Consider the following 19,107-nt stretch of genomic DNA (forward strand, 5'->3'; position numbering starts at 1 on the left):
GGAGCCACTGTGCTGTGTGTACATGTCTGGCTGGGACAGGACATAAGTCAATTAGCTGGGTCATGACCTTCAGCCCCCTGTCCTTGATATTGACAGGCCATGCTCAGGCCTCCACTGTCTCCATTCAGGTGAGCATAGGGTGGGAGATGCTGCTTTGCTAGTCCCATGGGTATGGCCTGGCTTTCTCTGCACTCATCACTGTGTCAGGCACACAGACCTGGGGGACCCCCAAGGCCTTGCCTTGACCATCCACAGTCAATATGGGGCACAGCCATGGAGGTGTCACTGTGAATCCCACTCACGATGTGATGGGCAGGGATGCTAGAATTTACTAGGTCCCTCAGGAAGGCACACTATCCTCCAACATGTAAGGCTGAGTTTGGAAAAGTCATCCTTCTGATTGATGCTCCTGCTCTGTCCCATCCTCCCTTGCCACAGACCCCTGAGGTTGACCCAGTACCCCCAAGCTTCTTTCCCTTCTGGACTGGTGCTAAAGGAAGTAGCAAGCTGCTTTGTGAGTACACTGGGGCTCCTGAGCTCATGTGCTCCTGAAGAAAAAGGCCAAAGCCTGGGCAAGTGGCCCTGAGGAGTGATCCCCTGGCAGCCACGGGTCTGTGGCCAGACAACTGCTGTGAAGGCAGATCTCAGAGGTGGGATGGGGACACAGGAGGGGCTGGGTGTTTAGGTTCAGGCCAATCCCATGTGACAATCTGGGCTGGCACAGCCAGTCTAGGAGAGTGTAGACCCTGAGAAGGCTTCTCACTGTGGGAAGTGCAGATGTTGCTGTGGGGGAGACTTAAGAGCCCCAGGTCCAGCCCTGCCCAGCCCACCCAGCCCAGGAAGTGAGGCCTGGGACCTGTGGCCAGTGGAGGCCACACCAGGCACTACCCAGCCCAGCAGAATCATTCTACTTCTTCTTGTCACATTTTGGATTTTTTTTTAACTGAACCCTCAAATATGGGGTAACTCTCATCCCTTCTTAATCTCTGGCCTAGGAGCCCCCTGGCCAGGCATACACTTGCTTGCCCCAATGTCCCCAAGGAAGTGTTGCCTCTCCAGCCCTACTCCTAGCTCTGAACTTGGAAGGAATACAGGCTCTTATCAGCCTCAGACAGACTCCTCTTAAAGTATTACTCCCTTGCCAAAACATAATTACTCATCATTTCCACTCTTCTGGGCACACTGCTACTCCTGTACCTTCATTTGGGGAAGATGTCACTATGTTCACTGCCCAGAGAGGACCAGGAGGCCTTCCCTAAGCCCCCACACAGCTTCTCACATTTGGGCCCCGAGACTCTCACCTTGGAGAAGGCAGAAGTCTTCCCCTCCCCAATGGATGGCCCTTCCACCAGAGCCCCATGCCCAGTAGTCTTGCATCTCTCTGCCACCTGCCAGCATCACCCCCAATGAACTTGCTTTCTTCCACCTCATATGCATTCAGGTCTATCTGTTCTAAACACATAACCACACATAGGCATAAACCCATGCCTCCACTAATGCTTGGAGCAGCCAGCCCACTCCCTGCTTCTCCTGGAGTCAGACATGAGAGTGCTGTTTCCATGCACTGACATCAGCACTCTGCTGCTCCTGGTTGGTCTCCATGGTATTGAATGGTGGCTCTATGTTCCAAATCCTGGGTCCATCCAGTCCTAAGGGTGCTCAGCCTCTTTTGTGTATCCCCCTTCTCTAAATTGGGTTTCAGCCATTTGTGTTCATGAGAATCTTAACCGCCATAATTTTCCACTTTCAGACTTTTGGGTAAACTGCTGGGCCCACCATGGTCCACCTAGGATGCAGGCACATCATGCCTTTCTCAAGTTCCCTATCCCATCCTTGTGCTCAGAACCCTACTCATGTGCTCTCTTGTCTCAGACCCACCAAGGGAGCAAAACCCCTCCACTGAAAACATCGATACTTCGATGCTGCCCATCCCTTCCTTCCTGTATCTGATCTGTCTCGCATCCACCCCTCCTCCCACACTGGACCAGGGCAGAGAGTGATACACAACACAGGTCACTGTTCATAAAGTACCTGCACATCTGCTCCATACAATCCTAGGAGTCCTCACATATAGCGCATTCTTCAAAAATCAAATAGCATGGAGAGAAGCATTCAGGACAGCTCTAGGTCAGGGCTTAGAGTGGCGGAGATGGTCTAGCAACATATCATCTGCCAATGTCAGTGAAGCCAGGGCTCAGAGAAGGCTAGGGAGTCAGATATGGGAGTCAGGGTACACAATGAGTGGACCTCAAGTCAGTGCAGCCTGCACTCCACTGGCCTTTCCAATGTGGCTTCAGGGAATACTTCAGCTTCCTGGCTGTCCCTGAGACTCTGCTCTTCATGTCTGCCATGGGGGATCCAATCAGTGCTTACCTGTCTGAGGTGAGCTCCATAAGGGTGTGGCCCTGTGTGGAGTAGGTAATGAAGGACATCCGCATTTTCAAGCTAGGGAGGAAGCATGTGCTTGTGAGAAGCCATCAACACAAGCTCAAAATGATGCCAATAAAGCTAAAAACAAAACAAAACAAAACAAAACCAACCCCCCCCCCCAAAAAAAAAGTTTCACTGCAGCCAGTGAGAGGCAGTCTATGTCAGTTTCTACAGTTCCCACTATAACTCTTCTGATTTCAGGTCCATTTCCCAAACACTGGAAGTTCCCACAAATGTAGTGAAAAACTTTGAGGCTGGTAAGATGTGTCACCTCCTCAGAATAGAATGCCAAGATGGCATCCTGCTCCCTTCTTACATTCTTAAAGAATGTATTCCACACACACATGCACATGCACACACACACACACACACACACACACACACACATACACAGAGGCATATGCACAACATATCACAAGGAGATAAACACCTTCACATTCCTGCATGCGGGGCTCGCCCCTGTCCTCTCTTCTACTTTAACGTTCTTTGGACCTTCATTCCCTCCCCTCCTAACTCCTTCTTCATCTCCTTCTCTTGCCAAAGAAATTATTCTCTTTCTTGGAAGCCATTTATGTACATCCCTTCCTTTCCATCCTCTGGCTACCCTCAGTATCATCGAGCTAAATAGTTACAATAGGTCCCTAGCTGAGCTCTTTATTTGCTCTTGGCTCTTTTCCAACTAATTTTATCCACTTAGTAATAGACTTCTTTTCATGAAGCACATCCTTGATCATGTGAGACCCCTACTCAAGAATCCTATACTTTCTATAGGAAGTAGGAATTTCCAGCAGGAAATTCAAGCTCTGTGGCTTGGCATTAAGAGCCCCTATACTCTTGGCTCCAAGTTGACTGGTCCAGCCTCATCTTCAAGTCTTCTCCTGACTAAACATTCTACCACCAAACAGACCATTTCTTCCACAAGACTTCTTCTTAATGGTTCCTGTTACTTTGGCTTTCCCCATTCTTCAAGGTCTAGTTCAAATTTCCACATATTCTAGGTAATTATCCTTGACTTTTTCCTCTAGGAATTCTTGCTTTTACCTTTATATTGCCATGTAACTTTTGTCCCTTTCTCTTGGTCATTGGTATCATTTAACCAGGTGTTCAGTTACTGAACTACTGGTCAGTGTGCTTTAACTTCCTTTCCAAGCTGGTAAAGTTCTCAGAAGCAGACTATGTCTCCTTTAATTTTACCTCTCAGGCAAGAGCCAGCAAAATCTGCTGAGAAGCAATGGACAATTTGACTTTCCCTCTTTCCTGTTTCAGAACACCATTGTGAGCACTGTCCTTTTGGCCTGAGGGACTCCCATGTCCACTGAATCTAAGCAGCTGTGTATCCTCCTGGCAGAGGAAAATACCCTGCAGCATGGAGAGCCTTACTTTGGAAACTTCTTCACCGCATCATCCACAAACGTGTAAATGTCCTTCCAATTGTTGTTCACGCTCTCTGACCTAAAAACAAAGACTTGAGTCAGACAGAAGAGGCATATATATTGGGTGGGAAGTTTCTGCCCAATACTTTCCATAGCTCCTTTAGCAAGTCCTCTTTATCCCACATAACTGAAGTCTGCCACACACCCTTGGTGACCTCTTTAGGTCACCCTGGTGGTGATTTTCATCAGTGTGAATGGTGGGAATGTTGAATAACCAGACCCATATGCTTGGGACCATGTGAGTTCCAGGGAGGAAGCACTTTGGGGGCAAACCAGGATGGTTGGTTTGGTTATGGTAGGTGGTTACAGTAGGTGGACAAGAAATGAAGGAGGATACATTTGCTGGAAAACACATTCTGATTCTGACATGTTACCTCTCTTGGTTCCCCATTTTCCTTTGGAATAGCTATTAACAGCTGTATGCTCCTCATCTATTCTTTAAAGTTGTATAGTGGGGTGCAAGGCAGGGCTTTTGGCACTGCATTCTATTATATACCTGTTTGAACCAACAGATCCAGCCTCAGAAGGTAGTCCAAGCCAGTCCTGTAATCCTCTGCTGGATTCTGGATTCTTGGGTATCAGGCTACCCTTACATACCTCCTTAGATTGGGGATCCATTTGTAAGCCTAAGTCTGACCTGCCAACCATCCCTCATGATACACACAAATTCTGCTCACACCTTCATGGTTTCCAGCACTCATAGAGCAGGAAGAGACATTCACAATAGGGTACTACACCTCAGGCCAGGAAGGATGTGCTACTCAGACAATTTTATTTTCCTCCATCCTTCAAAGCTGAGCCACTCTGGACATGAAAGGCCTATTCGAAGACCACTGCAAGAGGAGAGATAGGAATAGACCTGGGACACTGATGTTCTGTTGCCATGATGGGCTGACCAGCAAGGAAAGCCACAGATCCTTCCTCTCCCTATTTTCCATTTCTTACTCATCAGCTCCCACCTTAGTTCCTGGATAGTGAAGATGCTGAATGGGGGTGGAGCCTTATGATATCCCCTCTGTCTAGATGAGAAGTTCTTAAATGTGCTCTACCAGCCCAGGGTTCAAAGATCTTTGCAGTCCAACATACATTACTAATTCAAATTTATGATTCGCAAATGAGGTTCACTAAGTGTTTTGGTCAAGATCCTGCTGATGACAAAAGGTGAAACAGTCGGATGCCTAGCCTAGACTCTTTTTCTGGATCTATGACAAGTCATGTCTTTCCCATGTCATATGAATTAAAGAAACCCACAAGGAGGCCCTTCCTCTTTCCTCCAGTAATGACTACATCAATTTCCAAGTAAGATAAAACATGGAAATATTAATTACTCAACATAAGTTTATCTACATTGGTCTTTTATTACAGAGGAACTAAAGCTATTTGGGTTTAATAAACATGTTGTATGCAACACTGAAAAGTTTATAGTGAGGAAGAATATACTTCCAGAAATTAGGAAATGTATTCATAAATTTGCCAATCTTCAGAATCTTGGGAGAAGAGTACATAATAGCTCACCTTTCAGTTTTCACTAGTAACTGAAGTTTCCAAGGGCTAATAATTTTAATTAATATGTGCAATTAAAACTACTAGAAATCATAAGACAAATGACTCTCTACTGGGAAAACAGAAAGTATTTTTGTTAAGAAAAGGTATGAGATATGAAAACGAACTTTTGTTAAGGGAAAAGAAAGTAAATTTGTTCTAAAGAGGATGGTCATTTTAGAATGGAAAAAAAAGGAATAGAAGATAAAAACCAAATGGAAGTAGAAAGCAGAAAGCAAGATAAAATCTTATTTAGTAAAGCTGATGAAAAATGAATGAATTTATTGTTGGGTTTTAAAAATAATGGTATACCTATGCAAAATTAAAATGTAATTCTTTCTTTTGTTGAACAGAAAGTTTTCTTAAACTATTGGTGTGCTCTTAATAAGAGATTAAGAAAGGTTGTTATTTACCCTGTAATCTATTTTGAAAGCAAATATATTTCATCTTACCAGAATAATTTCTTGTGCTTCATGTTATCATTATCAGGTCTTTGATTATTTGGGGTACTGAGCCTTCTCTATTAAAAGAGCTAAACTTTTTTTTAGCAACTATGTAACTTTTTTAGTTTGCCTTAGAAATCTTTGTCACTTTTGTTGAATAGCTAACCCAGATCACCTTTTGATATTTTTTATAAACTTCCCATAGAAATTCTAAATGAAGTCCTTTTGATCTTGAATTAACTTTGATATATATAAGAAGGTCCCTGGAACATCTCAAAAGATTTTTTTCTCTCTTTATAAAAGATACATGTTAGGGACGCCTGGGTGGCTCAGTTGGTTAAGCAGCTGCCTTCGGCTCAGGTCATGATCCCAGCGTCCTGGGATCGAGTCCCGCATCGGGCTCCTTGCTCAGCAGGGAGCCTGCTTCTCCCTCTGCCTCTGCCTGCCATTCTGTCTGCCTGTGCTCGCTCTCTCCCCCTCTCTCTCTCTGATAAATAAATAAAATCTAAAAAAAAAAAGATACATGTTAGACTAATTAGGTTAATTTAACATGTCAAATTACATGGGAAACATTGTCAAATAATAAGTGATGCTAAACCTTCTTTAGGTTATATTTGTATGGATATATGTTACTGATATGTGTTCCAGAAATTGTATGACATTTCTAGAAATCTGATATGTGTTGGTATAATGTTATCAGTCATAATTTTAATTATTATCTTAAAATGTCTGTCAGAAAAAATAAAATTTTCTTGTCAATTTCATTGTAACAGACTCTCATGAAATCTTTCCAATTGGCTACCTTTAAGTCTTTTGACATTTACAGTTATTGCTTTACTTTAATGCTTTTGCAAAAGTGCTTCCTCTTCAAAGAGATTCATGAAAGGGTCTGACAAATACAGGTTTTTTTTTTTTTAAAGATTTTATTTATTTGACAGACAGAGATCACAAGTAGGCAGAGAAACAGGTAGAGAGAGAGGGGGAAGCAGGCTCCCTGCTGAGCAGAGAGCCCAATGCAGGGCTCCATCCCAGGACCCTGGGATCATGACCTGAGCTAAAGGCAGAGGCTAAACCACTGAGCCACCCAGACACCCACAAATACAGGTTTTTGATAACTTTAAGAACATACTTCCAGCTGGTTATACTACAAGAATTTTTTTTTAACTCTAATGGAGAGAATGATAGATTCATAAAACTGTTAACAAGAATTAAGTACACAGGACTGAAAGAACTGATAAGGATGATTATAATTTTGTAAGACTTTGAAACATTGCTGTTTTGTCTACATTTTGTTTTCCAGAGTTAAGAAGCATCATTTCTCTTTTCTTTTAATCTATCTATAACATAGCAATTTGCTAAAGCAAACTTTTTACAACAAAAATGGAATACTGTTGGCCTTTGTACAACATGGGTGTTAGGAGTGCCAACCCCTTGTGGAGTTGAAAATTCACATATAAATTTACCTCCCCTCAAAATTCAACTGTATTTTAAATCACACTGTGATTTAAAAGTAAGGTAGAAGTTGCCAAATGACTAGAAGTGAAGGGAAGGTGGAGGAAAGATGTAGGGAAGGCTGGAACAGCAAGCAGCAGGGTTCTGATCTGTTCCTGGCCCTCTTATGTGAAACTTAGATCATGGAGATCCCGAACTGAGAGGCATAAAGAAACCAGTTCTGTGGAGGGATTCTTGCCAAAGTGGTGGGTCCGGTCACTGGCCAGAGTCAGCGAAGGACTACAGAAAAAGGACCTCTGGGATGGGGGTCTAACAGAACACCAGGTGCAGGATAACAGCAGAGCAGAGAGCAGAGAGCAATAGGGTGCTGTCCATGGTGCTGAAAATTCTCTGGGCTTGGTAACTAATACCACCAGGGAACTGGAGGCTTAAGGCTTGTCATAACTTCCTGCAAGTAGGAACTGCATTACAACCACATAAGAGGGGTCAGGTGGAGCAAGTGACCTAGAGAGATGATTAAAAATGCTCTGTCTTCCCCCAGACTTTGCTTGGAAGAAGGGTTCCCGGGGCACCTGGGTGGCTCAGTGGGTTAAGCCTCTGCCTTTGGCTCAGGTCATGATCTCAGGGTCCTGGTATTGAGCCCTGCATCGGGCTCTCTGCTCAGCACGGAGCCTGTTCTCCCCTCTCTCTCTGCCTACTGCTCTGCCTACTTATGACTTCTTTCTCTGTCAAATAAATAAATTAAAAAAAAAAAGGAAGAAGGGTTCCCATATTCCTGGGTAGAGAGCAAGGAGTGGTATAAGTACTGCCTGCTAACTGATTCCACCACTGGAACTCTGTGAGCTCCTAAAGGAGGGCATGTGATGTGATGAGCACTGGGTGTTACATGTAACTAATGAATCATAGAACACTATGTCAAAAACTAATGATGTGCTATCTGTTGGCTAATTGAATTTAAACTTAAAACAAACAAACAGAAAACCCAAAAACAAGAAAGAAAGGGAGGGGAGGGAGGAAGGAAGGAATGGGAATCATTTAAGGATCCAGCTTTGCTAACTTTGGATGCAGATGAGGAGAAATGTAATGTCTCTTTCTACTGATGTCCAGTATTTATATTAAAAAAAATCTATGTATAAATGGACCTATACAATTCAAACCCCTGTTGTTCAAAGGTCAACTGTAGCTGTCTTTTTCTATCTGACTCCTCTATTATCCAGAAATTCTTGAGTATTTTTGTTTTATATGACAATATAGGTATTTGCATAAGTTCAATGAAAATTTGTTCTTGTTACAGGACAAAATTGGGCAACTGCTTAGTCTGGTTTCTTAGCCTATAAAGGCTTTTAAAAATGAAATCTAAGTTATGACAAGGTTTAAGAAAACAACATGGACTTTATAAAGGCAATAAATCCCCTTAGCTATCACCAAAGCTTTAACTGGAATATTGTATTTGAGATTATATGCTAAATCACTATTCTTGCTCTACTTAGGAAAATAACCATACCCAGTTTAATAGGATTAGACACGTTTTGCAAACAGATTAGTCTTACTATGATAGTTTCTGGTAGAAATTGGAGGAATTGTAGAGATAAAAAGTATTTTCAGTAGAAACTATAACACACCCTGATGGGTATCAGATTTTAGACCTGTTCACTGACTTTGAATGTTGTTATCTACTTGTAAAATGAAATGGATTCTAAATCATTGTTTTTCTCCAATATCTGTCTCCAACTCTCCAAACTAATGGTTTCAATTTTCTTCCACCTTTATATTAGGAATTACCAAGAACAAAAACTGCCCTTTTCCCAAAGCCCTGCAAACTGAGCTGGATAACTTGATATGAAACTTCATAGAAATCAACACAATGACTCATGCACAGATAATTTTTGTGTCTCTTGCTATGTGGGCCACTCAGAACATTTACTTTAGGACCCAGTAGCATCACCAGAGACAATCAATTTACAGAAGATGCTTTGAACCAACATCTAGGAACCCAATGACTAGAAGTCTTCTCATCTGGCTTCTCTCTGAATTTAGAACCTTATGAAGAGTCTGCTTCAATCATTGACTGTTTTCACTGAAATGCCTTGAATTAAATACCTGATTGCCGACATGGTATAAGTCAAACTTTGGAAGTGCACCTACAATACCATCTCCTGAAATGAGATGTCACTGTTTAACTGAACTGACCTATTCTTGAGACTAAGGGATGGGTTCAATGGGAGGAAACAAACTACCAACTCAACTTCCAGACTGAAAATTCTTGAGGAAATTTCAAAGTGTGCCTGCTTTAAGGATTATTTCAAGCTGTTAAGGTGGTTTTATTTATTTATTTGACAGAGAGAGAGAGAGGGAACACAAGCAGAGGGAGTGGAAGAGGGAGAAGCAGGCACCTCTCTGAGTAGGCAGCCTGATGCTGGGCTCGATCCTAGGACCCTGGGATCATGACCTGAGCTGAAGGCAAATGAGTTAAGGTGGTTTTAGATACAAGACTCAAGCTAACAATGAGGAGTCTCTGACATAGCAATTACTTCCTGCTGTAATTATTTCAACACTGATATTATATACATTAAAATATGAGAAATTAATAAATAAGCCACTTAACTAAACAGGTGGATGTCTCTTCTGGTATATTCTTTGATTTATTTGATACCAACTGGTTTTATTCATGTATGCACTGGCTAAGGAGCATTCTTCAGTTTCTTACTAGTGTCCTCCTGATAGTCAGCATGGTAGTCTCCCTGGTGTGCTATATTCTCTCAAGAGTCTTAAATATATGTCTGCAACCATCATCAGTACATCAGATGGTCTCAGTGCACTTGGAGAAACAAAAAAGATGAACAGATAAATAGCAAAAACAATTCTTCCAATGTATCTGACATCATTACCTCAAGCTTAATGACAAGACAAGAACAATTTAACCCTAATGGTAACTAAAAGTGGCACTAATATCAATTTTTTAAATTTAAATTCAATTAGCCAAGGTAAGCTCATTGTTTGTCTTTGACATAATGTTCAATGATTCATTAGTTGAATATAACACCCAGTGCTCACCATACTGAATTGTTGATCAGTCTCTCCTATATGAAAGGATGACCAAAAGGGGGGAATTATTAAAGTGTTAACACAAAGAGCCATTGTACTGAGGTGGCTCTAATGCCTTGAAAGCATACATATGCACACCAAACACAAGTAGCGAAATAGGCTTTCCCAAATAAGGCAACTGCTTAAACTATAATTATTCAAATAATTTCTTTGATTTTCTTCCACATCTTCTCTATATAAAATTCCTATCAGTGGAGTGTCCCTAACAACTGGGCTTTTGAGCTTCCTGATTCAAATCTATGCACACTCAAATCCTTAAAAATTATAAAGTGCCTCAGTTTATCTTTTAACACCAGGGAAGGTGGCTGTGAGCTCCTCTCCCATCCCCAATGCACCCACAGTGACAATGTCTAGAATTCCAATGTCCTTAGAATGAATGGATCTTGAAGCTCTGCTTCTCCCCTCTACATCAGCTTCTCTTTCCACATCCATACCACACAGGCAGGAGCTGTCTTGGGGTCAGTCCATCCATTCTCCTTTCACAGGACACATCTGCCCTGGGATCCTACCCATTTTTCCCTAGCCTTTCAGGCCTCCTGGGAACTCCCAAGACCTTCCCCTTTTCACTACAGCTGTTACTTCCAACCTTCACTCTTTCTTACCCATGCTCCCCAAGGAAGCCAACTGGCTCTAACAAAAACATAGATCTGATCCATCTCTCGTCTGATAAGAGCCCTCCTTCCATGGACTCCCAGTTACCCTTAAGGTGAAGTACACACCTCCTCCTTCAGCTTAAGGTTAAGTACCACTCCCACCCCCATCAGCCTGTCTTCTTCCTTCACCCTCTTTCTCCTTACACTTGGATCCTCTGGGATCCCCTGAGAGCCTCAAAGCTCAGGTCTTTGCAAAGTCCACTCCCTCTGCCTGGAGCTCCCTGGCTTTCACATACCAATAAGGCAGGCACACTGGGACAGTCACTCATTTTCATCCTTTTCAGTCTAATGAATCACCAAATAAATAAGGAATCCAATGAATAAACTGGAAGAAAACCTTCAAGACCTTCCTACAGGTGACAGATTCCTTTTATATTTAAGATGAGCACACGTATTCTCAGAAATTTACCCAGCCTTGAAGTCTTTGAAATGGGCTTTGGAATCAGACATTTCGGAGTGTCAGTTCTGGTTCCATGTCTCTCTCTTTGAGGGATCTGAATCAGGCAATGCCAAACCTAAGGGCCTAATTCCCTGCCCTGAGAAGCCTCCCTCCCTCATCAATAAAATAGGGATAATTACGGGCGCCTGGGTGGCTCAGTGGGTTAAGCCGCTGCCTTCGGCTCAGGTCATGATCTCAGGGTCCTGGGATCGAGTCCCGCATCGGGCTCTCTGCTCAGCAGGGAGCCTGCTTCCTCCTCTCTCTCTGCCTGCCTCTCTGCCTACTTGTGTTCTCTGTCAAATAAATAAATAAAATCTTTAAAAAAAATAGGGATAATTACATTTATCTACAGTTGTGAGGAAGATTCAGTGATGAAGCTGTTTTCCTACCTTACTCTTACCCCCAGTCTAGAGCCATACTTGGTCTCCCCCATCCAATCTGTCTGGATTCCTGTGAACTCTAGTTTCAAATTAAATGTAGAATCTGGCCATTTATCATTATCACCCCTACCTTATTGGTCTATACCATTATCAGGTGACCTGTAGACCTCTGCACCAGCTCCTCACTGCTGTCTTTGTGTCCACAAACTATGATCCTTTTAGAACAGGTTCTAATAACATACCTCCTCTGCTCAAAAACATGGTCCCCATACCAAACCTCCTCATAGTCCTATCAGCCCTGTCTTTTCTGACCACCTCTTTAGAATGCCTTCTCATTCCCCCACCTCACACCTTCTTTGGGAGAGAGGAGAAGAGACCAACCCCTATTGTTTAATGTTGTGCAGCAAACTAGCTTAAATGACACTGAGAAAATCACTTGACTCTCCAGAATCTGTTGCATTACCCCAAATAGAAAAATAGATCTTGCTCCTCCAAGCAGGAGGAGGCTTAAAGTGGTCAACACATTGCCTGGCATACAAAAAGTGCTCAATTAATATTGTTTTATATTCTACCTGTGCCAAGAGCCCTTCATATCCATTGCAGGGTTGGACTGTGCCCACATTGGGCATAATAGCAGAAAAAGAGTTATGGACTGGGGCACTGTAACAGGATGGCACCAGAGGGAACCCTTTGGACTCAATGCTATTCTCTGCAAAAACTGACAGAAAGGGAAACTTCATTTCCTCACAATTCCCATCCATACCCCAGCCCCAATGCCCAAGTGAGAAACCACCATCCCTTTGGGCTATGCCAGGTACCAATGAGGCACAATCTGCTCAGGACAACTCAGAAGTCCCTCCATGGGACAGTGTGAAGGGACTTATTCAGTGGGCACAGTAGCTTCCACCTCTGCTGGCTTTCCTTAAATGCTAGTGGACCGGGCATACATCTCCCCAGTCAGTAGCCTCCATGGAGAATAGAAGGAATCAGAGGCAGTACAGCCTAAGATGCTGCAATCAGGGCATGCAGGAAGCTACTTCAAACCTCTAGATGCCTCCCACCTTTCTAGGAGATCAAAAATGCAAATACCTTCCCTACTCTACATCCCAGGATGCTTTTTTCCCCCCAGTATGGCTTTGAGAATGACAAAAGTGCAGTAAAATGGGCTCTGGAAATAAAAAAGTGCTTTAACATTTTATTGACTGTCATGTTACTGTTACTGTAGATTTAGTAAAGTTCATTCTCAACCTATTAGAGAAGTTTAAAATGGAACCAAGGTAATGTTTGCAATCTCTCCAAGCATGAAGATCCACCTTCTTTCCTTCTTAAGGGCCACAAATTGTCTAATGCATAGCACAGCTACCTAGGACAAAACCTGGTCAGATCAAACTGTTCTGAAAGTACACACTTTCAGAAAAGTGGTCTCCAAGTTGTCAAAGAAAGAAGGAAAACACTTAGCAGCAGGAAAGCAAAGAACTTCCCAATCAGTGATACTATAAGAATGCCCAATGGAAGCAACATGTCAATCTCTGTGGTCCTATAAAAACAGAACTCATTTGGGTATAAAACAACAGACAAAAGCCCAGACCCATAGATAGCTTCTAACAAATGCTGAGGAGGAGCTTCTAGCAATCACCTCCCCTCCGACTGTTTAAGGGCATTCACATTACAGAACCAGGCCATGCTGATGGAGGGACTGAGAGCCACGCAGAAACTCTATGGTGGCCTTTTTTCCTTTCTAAAAGGAGGAGTCTCACGGAACAAATTCTTGGGGCTTTCCTTCTATCTCAGGAATAAGGTGCTTAAAGAGGGTTTTATGTTAGGTCTGTCAAGAATTTTACCACCTCCCCTTTCCCAGAGGCTGGGGTCTCCTTGAACACCTTCATTCCAACAGTGACCATGGGGTCAGAAGTGCCCTGAGGGGCACCCCAGATCAGGGTGGGAGGGCTGCTTACGTGTTCAGGATAAAGTAGAGATCAAAGGCACCGTCGCAGGTTTTCACCTTCTCTGTCTTGCTCCTGTAGTACCTGGTGCCCTGGTGGGAGTTTCTTCAGCCTGGGAGGTGGTGCAGGAAGCTCCCTGTGCTCAGCAATGGAGGTGGCAGCAGCAGGAGCAGGAACAGGGAAAGTGCAAGGCCTGGGATGCAGATGCTGCTGCTCCCTATTTTCTTAGCTGTCCCTGAGGCCCCACTCTCTCCTGGAGCAGAAGTGGGATTAGTGCTGGCCATGCCCAACCACCATAGGCCTCTGCCTCACCCACTGTCTCCCTGCAACCCCTGTGCCCTGAGGCCTTGTCCCCTCCAGCCCTTTCCCTAAGATGCTCTGAGAGCCCCACCTGGTACCTGCCCTTTGGGCAGAAGAGGCCAATGGCTGGCTCTGGAAAGATGGCCCCACTGCCTTAGTGGCCCTTCCCCTGCCTCCACAGAGGCAGAATTCCCTGTGGTGTTCCTTATGATGGACAGGAGGGTTGGCATGGTGACTTTGTGACCTGTAGCTCTGCTCAGTGTCCTGCCTGTTGACAACCCCATGTGGGAGTCATGGGATCTTTGAATGGGGGATAACATGAGGCTGCCATTTGTCCCTTATCCCAAACCCTCCAGATGGCCATTCAAATCCTCAAGACCCTGCCCTTTTATAACTCAAAGCAGGTAGCTGAGGTGGTTTAGATGAGGACATCCCTGTGGGTGAGAAGGTCCAGGAACCGGGATACTAGAGTAATAGTAATAGTCATTGGTGTGAACACCCATGGACATGGAAGGATCTAGAAGGTCAAGAAGGTTTGTGCAAGCATTCCAAAGTCCTTTGTGAATGAGGGACACTCCAGTTAGGTACTGCTGTGTAACAAACCACCCCAATGTAATGACATACAAGAGAACCATTTCCTATCTGTGGATCAGAAATGCAGAGAAGGCTGAGAGGGGATGGCTTGCCTGTGCTTCATGGAAAAAACACAGGCATGGACAACTCTGAGTCAAAAGTGATTGCAAAAAGTCAGTAAGCAATGTAAAAAGCATTTAGAAATTCATTAACTGGTTTTATTTTCTTCATTTTTTATATACATGAAACAAGAATGATACATACTAAATATCCTTCTAAGTTTAAAATAGATCTTCCAATGTTTATTATATAAAAATTACAAGTGATAAAAAGGCAGTTTTGTTTTCTTTTTTTGGAGTGGTATTTAAAACCATGGAACATCTTTTTTTATTATTTTTATTAACATATAATGTATTATTTGCCCCAGGGGTTACAGGTCTGAATCGTCAGGCTTACACACTTCACAGCACTCACCATATCACATATCCTCCCCAATGTCCATAACCCCACCACCCTCACCATACCCGCCCCCCCCCAGCAACCCTCAGTTTGTTTTGTGAGATATAGAGTCTCTTACGGTTTGTCTCCCACTTGCTCCCATCTTGTTTCATTTTTCCCTTCTCTACCCTCCAAACCCCCCACTCTGCCTCTCAAACTCCTCATATCAGGGAGATCATATGATAATTGTTTTTCTCTGATTGACTTATTTCACTCAGCATAATACTCTCTAGTTCCATCCACACTGTTGTAAATGGCAAGATTTCATTTCTTTTGATGGCTGCATAGTATTCCAATGTATATATATACCACATCTTCTTTATCCATTCATCTGTTAACGGACATCTAGGTTCTTTCCATATTTTGGCTATTGTGGACATTGCTTCTATAAACATTTGGGTGTATGTGCCCCCTCAGATCACTATGTTTCTATCTTTAGGGTAAATATCCAGTAGTGCGGTTGCTGGGTCATAGGGTAGCTCTATTTTCAACTTTTTGAGGAAACTCCATGCTGTTTTCCAGAGTGGTTGCACCAGCTTGAATTTCCACCAACAGTGTAGGAGGGTTCCCTTTCTCCGCATCCTCTCCAACATCTGTCCTTTCCTGACTTGTTAATTTTAGCCATTCTGACTGGTGTGAGGTGTATCTCATTGTGGTTTTGACTTGTATTTCCCTTATGATGAGTGATGTTGAGCATTTTTTTGATGTGTCTGTTTGCCATCTGGATGTCTTCTTTGCAGAAATGTCTGTTCATGTCCTCTGCCCATTTCTTGATTGGAGTATTTGTTCTTTGGGTGTTAAGTTTGATAAGTTCTTTATAGATTTTGGATACTAGCCCTTTATGTGTATGTCTCAATACCATCCTTTTCGATTTGTTGACTGTTCTATTTTCTTCTGGATGACTTGCATGTCACCTCTGATGTGTTGCAAGTCCCATGCAGGTATGGATGTGGATCTGTGCTCTCTTATCCATTCCGTGCATCTATCTACTGGTTTATATTGATAGTGTGAATACCACACTATCTCAATTATTATAGTGTGGATGTTTGTATTATTTTTCCTTGCTGTCCCTTCCTCTCGTAGAGAAGAACTGTGCTTCCCTACCACATTCAGGACAGGCTTGGACTTGATTCCACCAGTGAAATGTTAACAGAAGTACATGTGCCACTTCTGGACAGACACTTTAAAAATCTAGATATGATTCAGGTGGACCCAACAGCAATCCCAATGGTAGTGCCCTCCTGGGAATCTGAGGTGGTTGTATATATGTGGAAGAGTGAGAAACATGGGTAGAAAATAATATTTGTGCCTTAAGCTGATCAGATTGGGGGGTTGTTATCAGAAGACAGCCTGGCCAAATATGATACACACAGGGCATTGGTTACTAATCTAGCATACAGAGGTCTACAGCAAGTTCTGGCAGGGGCAAGATAAATCAGCTACCTTATTTTTCTTATAGTCACTTGTTCTTTCATGTAAATCTTAGAATCAGATCATCAATTCTCCACTCCCCCAAACCCTCTTAATATTTGATTACAATAACATTAAATATATAGATACATTTGAAAGGATTTGAAATTGTCATCTATTTAAAAATAAATAAATAAAATAAAAAAATTTAAAAAAATGAAATTGTCATCTAGCCTCACCTATTGGTGAACATGGCAATAGCTCTGTTTGGTCTTTTTTAATGCTTTCATATAAACTTCCCTACGAACATCTTAAACTATTTAGCCACATGCCTTTCTATACTGTATATATACCAATATATGTCTGCTTATGTACATGCATACATATACACACATATATTTACATACATATACATATACATATAGCTGCTATTATAAATGGCATTTTAAAAATACAGTTTTTAAACTGTTAATTGGTGTTGTGGACACATTTATTAATTTATTGATTATTCATCTAACTTGCTAAACTCTTTTATTCTAAAATATATCTGTAGAGCCATTTGGGTTTCCATAAAAAACAAAAAACATGGTGCTGACTAGTTCTCTAATGACATGTTGACTGGAAGATGTGATAGAGGCATTCTTGATTTTAGAAAGAATACTTCTTCTGGTGGACATCTTCTAACAAATTAGGCAGTTTCACTACTCTTCTTAGTTTGCTACAAATCATTAATGAGTTATCTAAGTTCTTTTTCTGACCGTTTTGTGGTGGATTTAATATTTCCAGTAATTTATTAATATGATTAACTACATTAATGTGTACAAAACCAATTTTAATATTTTATAAATAAACCCAACTTGGCCATGATTTCTGTAAATACTGCTAGATTGAGTTTAATATTTGTTTAGAATTTTTTTTTATTTATGTACATGAGAGAGGCTGATCTGTAATTTCCTATTTTTGTGCTGTCCTAACTCGTTTGTTAGGTAATAATAGCCTCAGAAAATGTGCTTAGTGTGTTTTTGCTTTTCTTTCCAAGATCTTGGAAATACTTTCAATGTGATCCTAACAATCTGCTCCATGTATATTTGGTATAATATCATCTGTGTCTGGTGTTTTCTTTGTGAGAATTTTTTAAACTACTGGTATCATTTATTTAATGTTTCCTGGACATTATATATTATTATATATTATATATTATATATTATGTATTATATATTATATATTATATATTATATATTCTTGATTTGTGTTCCCCAACCTCAATTCATATTATGAAGCTCTAATAATGTGACTATTATTTAACTATATATCTAATATATAATGTCACATTACAGTCACATAGTACTTTATACTATGAGGAGGTGATTCACTTTAAAGGAGGTCATTAGAAACTGGCTCTCATCCTATAGGTCTGGTTTCATAAGAGGAGGAACTTTTTTTGTGGTACTTTGTTATGGCAATCTGAGCAGACGAACACACTGGCTTATTTTGTGCTTGTATTTCTTTTATCAGTCATTTAGATACCTTTTTTTTTCTAGGAATTTGGACATTTGTTTCCATGTATTGGCATAAAGTTGTTCAGAATATGTTTGAGTTTTCTATTTCAGCTCTATCTGTAGTATATCTTTTTAATTGCTAATATTACTCATATCATTCCTTAGCCTATGCATTCACAACAGGGAGCATATTGCCCCAAGAGGGTGAAAATATTTCTTATGGTTTTTAATTACAAAGCACAGTATGTAAAGAAATATACAGTAAATTCTTGGTATTAAGATTTCATGGGGGTCTATAAGGAAAAAAAATTTTTTTAAAGCTCCTGGGGGAGGTTATAATCATCATCATAATCATCATTGAGAAGCACTGTCTTGTTTTATAATCAATTTCATTAGAATATTATCTATAGTAATAATCTTTTCAAGTAACTTTTGGCTTTGTTTTACTACTTTACTATTTTTTGGTGTTTATTTTTTCTCTAAAATATTCTCCCTTTCATTTTCTTTGGGTTTCATTTTAGTATTCTTTTTCAAATACTTTTAGGTTAATTATCAACTCATTTATTTTTCACCATTTTTTCCCCATAACATAACCATCTTTGGCCACAAATTTTTCTCTAAGCTTCTCTTTCACTAAAGCTATATAAATACTCACATTAGGGATTTGATGTCTCATTTCCAGATTCATCAAAAGAAAAGTTTTGCTTTGTGGATCTTCTAATGTATGTTCTGAATCAGCTTCCCCCCCACCCCAGATTTACCATAAAACATTTTTTTCTTTTTTGACGATCTTATTCGTTTAATAGATGCTCCAAAACCTGGGGAAAAGCAATGAACCTGTCCCCTTCTGTCCCTGCATCCCCTGTCCCCCAGGGACATCCAGAAAACTGACTGAGTGACTGAAGGAAGGAAGGAGCAGGGACTCAGGGCTGTTCTCTCTTCAGTCCGTCAAGGATCTCCTTTCCTCAGTCTAATCTGCTCTGCACTCCCTCTGCGCTCCAACAATG

At 41.5% G+C, this 19,107-nt stretch overlaps 1 protein-coding gene across 1 annotated transcript in view; it reads right to left on the reverse strand.

The window, feature by feature from the left end:
- LOC116572821 (anthrax toxin receptor-like) overlaps positions 1 to 19,107 on the reverse strand; it is a 28,396-nt gene that overhangs the window by 8,632 nt on the left and 657 nt on the right. The window contains exon 2 of the mRNA XM_032312198.1: positions 2,374 to 2,445. Within this exon, the coding sequence (XP_032168089.1) occupies positions 2,374 to 2,438 (65 nt within the window). The 5' untranslated portion in view covers positions 2,439 to 2,445. The remainder of the gene's footprint in view (positions 1 to 2,373; positions 2,446 to 19,107) is intronic.

This window comes from Mustela erminea, chromosome 14, assembly GCF_009829155.1.
Source record: "Mustela erminea isolate mMusErm1 chromosome 14, mMusErm1.Pri, whole genome shotgun sequence".
In the NCBI taxonomy this organism is placed as follows: Eukaryota; Metazoa; Chordata; class Mammalia; order Carnivora; family Mustelidae; genus Mustela; species Mustela erminea.